This window comes from Micropterus dolomieu, linkage group LG01, assembly GCF_021292245.1.
Source record: "Micropterus dolomieu isolate WLL.071019.BEF.003 ecotype Adirondacks linkage group LG01, ASM2129224v1, whole genome shotgun sequence".
In the NCBI taxonomy this organism is placed as follows: domain Eukaryota; kingdom Metazoa; phylum Chordata; class Actinopteri; order Centrarchiformes; family Centrarchidae; genus Micropterus; species Micropterus dolomieu.
In genome coordinates this window covers 49,878,080-49,882,281 of record NC_060150.1, presented here as the reverse complement: position 1 = coordinate 49,882,281, position 4,202 = coordinate 49,878,080, and the positions used below count along the sequence as shown (strand labels likewise).

General features: G+C 47.6%; 1 protein-coding gene across 1 annotated transcript in view; it reads left to right on the top strand.

Moving 5' to 3' along the window:
• Positions 1 to 4,202, top strand: part of LOC123985906 (piezo-type mechanosensitive ion channel component 2-like) — a 55,443-nt gene that overhangs the window by 30,533 nt on the left and 20,708 nt on the right. Inside the window, exons 24-29 of the mRNA XM_046073929.1 lie at positions 657 to 953; positions 1,029 to 1,130; positions 1,231 to 1,387; positions 1,472 to 1,654; positions 1,922 to 2,087; positions 2,881 to 2,980. Of these exons, the coding sequence (XP_045929885.1) occupies positions 657 to 953; positions 1,029 to 1,130; positions 1,231 to 1,387; positions 1,472 to 1,654; positions 1,922 to 2,087; positions 2,881 to 2,980 (1,005 nt within the window). The remainder of the gene's footprint in view (positions 1 to 656; positions 954 to 1,028; positions 1,131 to 1,230; positions 1,388 to 1,471; positions 1,655 to 1,921; positions 2,088 to 2,880; positions 2,981 to 4,202) is intronic.

The following is a 4,202-nucleotide window of genomic DNA, read 5'->3' as shown; positions in this document are numbered from 1 at the left end:
AGGTCATAAAGGTAGAAGGACACAGAGGTTTCAGCAGGTCTTAAAGGTCTTAAAGGTAGAAGGACACAGAGGTTTCAGCCGGTCTTAAAGGTCTTAAAGGTAGAAGGACGCAGAGGTTTCAGCCGGTCTTAAAGGTCTTAAAGGTAGAAGGACACAGAGGTTTCAGCCGGTCTTAAAGGTAGAAGGACACAGAGGTTTCAGCAGGTCTTAAAGGTCTTAAAGGTAGAAGGACACAGAGGTTTCAGCAGGTCTTAAAGGTAGAAGGACACAGAGGTTTCAGCAGGTCTTAAAGGTCTTAAAGGTAGAAGGACACAGAGGTTTCAGCAGGTCTTAAAGGTCTTAAAGGTAGAAGGACACAGAGGTTTCAGCCGGTCTTAAAGGTCTTAAAGGTAGAAGGACGCAGAGGTTTCAGCCGGTCTTAAAGGTCTTAAAGGTAGAAGGACGCAGAGGTTTCAGCCGGTCTTAAAGGTCTTAAAGGTAGAAGGACGCAGAGGTTTCAGCCGGTCTTAAAGGTCTTAAAGGTAGAAGGACGCAGAGGTTTCAGCCGGTCTTAAAGGTCTTAAAGGTAGAAGGATGCAGAGGTTTCAGCCGGTCTTAAAGGTAGAAGGACGCAGCAGTTGGATCACGTCTTAAGTTCTCCTTCTCTGTTTGAACAGGTGCGAAGAACCAAACCAGCAATTTCTTGTCGACACGCAGCCGATGAACACCATCACCAATGCCTCCTCCCCCACCTCGCTCTCCTCTCCCCTCCTCCCCCCCTCGTACAGCCTCGCTCTGGGCCTGGACCTGCACGAAGAGGAGGCAGGGGGAGCAGGGGAACACAGCGGCAGCAGTCAGTTGCTGGTTCAGACTCTGTGGGAAAGGAGGGACTTCCTGTCTGACTCGGTCTCCACTTCCTGTCTGCTGGCGTCTCGCACTCAGGAGCTGACAGCCAGCGAGCTGCTCAGGAACAGGTGAGTCATAGGTGAGTCACAGATCATTCACATGGAACCTGCTGATGATTCACATTCTGCTGATCTCTGTTTCAGGACTTTCTACGATGAGGAGCTGGAGGCATCAGACCAGTTCTACGCCAACCAACACCAGCTGCTCCAGCTGTGCTACGCCCTCTACAACATCCTGGCAGCCAGGTAAACTCTGAACCGTGGTAACTCCACAGATCCCTCTCTGCTTGCTGAGATACTCAGAAGTCCTTTCCTGGTTGCTCTGGCTCCTGCTGCCCTCCCTCAGGTCGGAGACGGTGTGTTACCTGGTCATCGTGTTGAACCACATCGTGTCTGCCAGCTGTCTGACGCTGGTGCTTCCTGTTCTGGTGTTTCTCTGGGCGACGCTGTCCGTCCCTCGACCCAGTAAGACCTTCTGGATGACGGCCATCATCTACACCGAGGTTCACCTGCTGCTCTTATTTACCTTCAAACTGTGTTATTCATCTGTCAGCAGGTGTTGCATTCATGCCCATCTGTGTCCTCAGGTTGCCATAGTCATCAAATATTTCTTCCAGTTCGGTTTCTTTCCGTTCAACCAGAAACTGGAGGTGGACCGCTCCAAACCATTCCACCCTCCGAACATCCTGGGGGTGGAGAAGAAGGAAGGCTACGTCCTGTATGACCTGCTGCAGCTGCTTGCTTTGTTCTATCACCGAGCCATACTCAAGGTGAAAAACACTAAATTATCGAACCACCTGTTAATGTGTTATTTCTCCTCTACACTATTCACTTCGGCAAAAGTTGCTTCCAGGTGGAAAAGGGCGTAGCGCTTGCGCAGAATGTTCTTCCTGTTGTTGTGGCTGGCGGCGTAAAATGTGGACATGGAGTCCTGCCGTGCAGAGAATAAGAGTGTGCAAACTAAAGAAACGTCATGTTTATTCCGAGGCATACATAGTAATTGTAGTACCAAAACTTTCTCCAACTTTCTCTTCCAGTGCCACGGACTGTGGGACCAGACTGTGCCCACGGAGGCCGACACTCTCCGTCACCCCTCCACCCACCGCGCCACCTTCATTGAACCTGATGACCCCATCAACACACTGCGGCGCCGTGGGAGGAGAAGGACGCGCTCCAGCTCCACACAGCAGCGCTCTCCTGCAGGTAGAGTCTAACGCAGCTTAACACAACAAGACTGGAGTGAAAGTTAAAGTTGATCTTCCACCTCAGTGTGTCTCCAGGTGTCTCCAGGTGTTGCACAATTCTAATGCGTATGTTTTTAAAATTATACAAAGGCTTTTGTGTCTCAGAGCGAGCAGTGTGAAGTCTGATAAATGTCCTGAAGTTATGAATGAATGATTTTATTCGATGATTAAAAAACACGCTAAACTCTGCGCTGCAGTCATCAGGTTTATGTTAGCTGGCATTTGCTGGCTTTCTGTCTGTGTCAAGTGTCCAGCAGATGAAAAAATCAATTGCCAAAATGTCCAGTGGCAAATATAATAAAATAAATAAATGAATTAATAGCATATGAAATAAAGACATATAACAGAAGTGACTCTTCTGACTGTCTGTCTCATTGGTGGCCTTAGCTACTTTTCACCCGTTTGATATAAATTGAAGTTTATAGTGGCCCCCAAACAAAGTGGGGCACATCACATGATCTACTTAGTCCAGCATGTGAAGGAACTTTACTGTTTTAAAAAAGCATTTCAAAGATGGGAGAGTAAGAAGAAGGAAAGGAGTTTTCTCGGGTTTGTTGGCCAAGGTGACTCAGAAGCAGCAGCCAGGTAGGTACCAGGAGCTTCTGAGTGAAAGAAGAAAAACCTCAGGTGTGGAGTCCACGGAGAAGGTCCACCAGTCAGTCAGCTGTCAGACAGCTGGGAAAAAGGCTTTGGTGGACACACGGTGCAAAGAAACGAATGTTGTTAATGTTTTCTTCATCATGTGTTTTCAGGCAGCGTGAGCTCCAGACATCAGCAGCCCAGCAGGTTGGATCTGCTGCTGGAGAAGCTCAGAGAAGTTTCCATCAGAGCCAGGAAGTACTCTGTTAGCAGGTATGCTAACACTAATGTCTTTTCCAGTTGGAGTTTATCACTCAACAGATTTTTTGGTGATGGATTCAATTCAATTCAGTTTTATTTATATAGCGCCAAATCACAACAACAATTACCTCTGAACGCTTTTCATAAAAGAGCAGGTCTAGACCGTACTCTATGATGTTATTTACAGAAGCCCAACAGTTCCCACCAAGAGCAGCACTAGGAGACAGAGACAAGGAAAAACTTCCTTTCAGAGGCAGAAACCTCGAGCAGAACCATGGCTCAGGGTGGGCGGCCATCTGCCTCGACCGGTTGGGGGGAGAGAGGGAGAGAGAGAGAGAGAGAGAGAGAGAGAGAGAGAGAGAGAGAGAGAGAGAGAGAGAGAGAGAGAGAGAGAGAGAGAGAGAGAGAGAGAGAGAGATGATGGAGGCAGCCTACACAATATACACACAGAGGTACAGACAGTAAAGGTGATGTTGCTATAGACTAAATGAAAAATGGTACAGATATTTATAGTAGTGTTAATGGTAACAATCATAATTAATTAATGATTATAATAACAATAATAATAATAAGACTAGCAACAATAGTCGTTGCAGCAGAGGGTGTCGAGCACGAACACGGGGGCAGCAGGTGACCCGCAACCACAGATCCAGACTCCACAGCTCCAGAGCCAGAAACACCTGCAGGAAGTGATAGGAGGAGAGAGGAGAGGGACGAGAAAGCACAAGACTACCAGAAAGGGGAGAAGTTGTGTTAGTAACATGCAATAATGGGATGAGGTTGCATACAGAGGGAGAGAAAGTAGAGGAGAGAGGAGCTCAGTGCATCATGGGAAATCCCCCGGCAGTCTAGGCCTATAGCAGCATAACTAAGGGATGGTTCAGGACTCACCTGAGCCAGCCCTAACTATAAGCTTTATCAAAGAGGAAAGTCTTAAGCCTGCTCTTAAATGTGGAGATGGTGTCTGCCTCCTGAACCCAAACTGGAACCTGGTTCCACAGGAGAGGAGCTTGATAGCCGAACGCTCTGGCTCCTAGTCTACTTTTGGAGACTCTAGGAACCACAAGTAACCCTGCATTCTGGGAGCGCAGTGCTCTGGTGGGGTAGTAAGGTACTATGAGCTCTTTAAGATAAGATGGTGCCTGACCATTAAGAGCTTTGTAGGTAAGAAGAATTATTTTAAATTCTATTCTGGATTTTACAGGAAGCCAATGCAAAGAAGCTAAGACTTTTC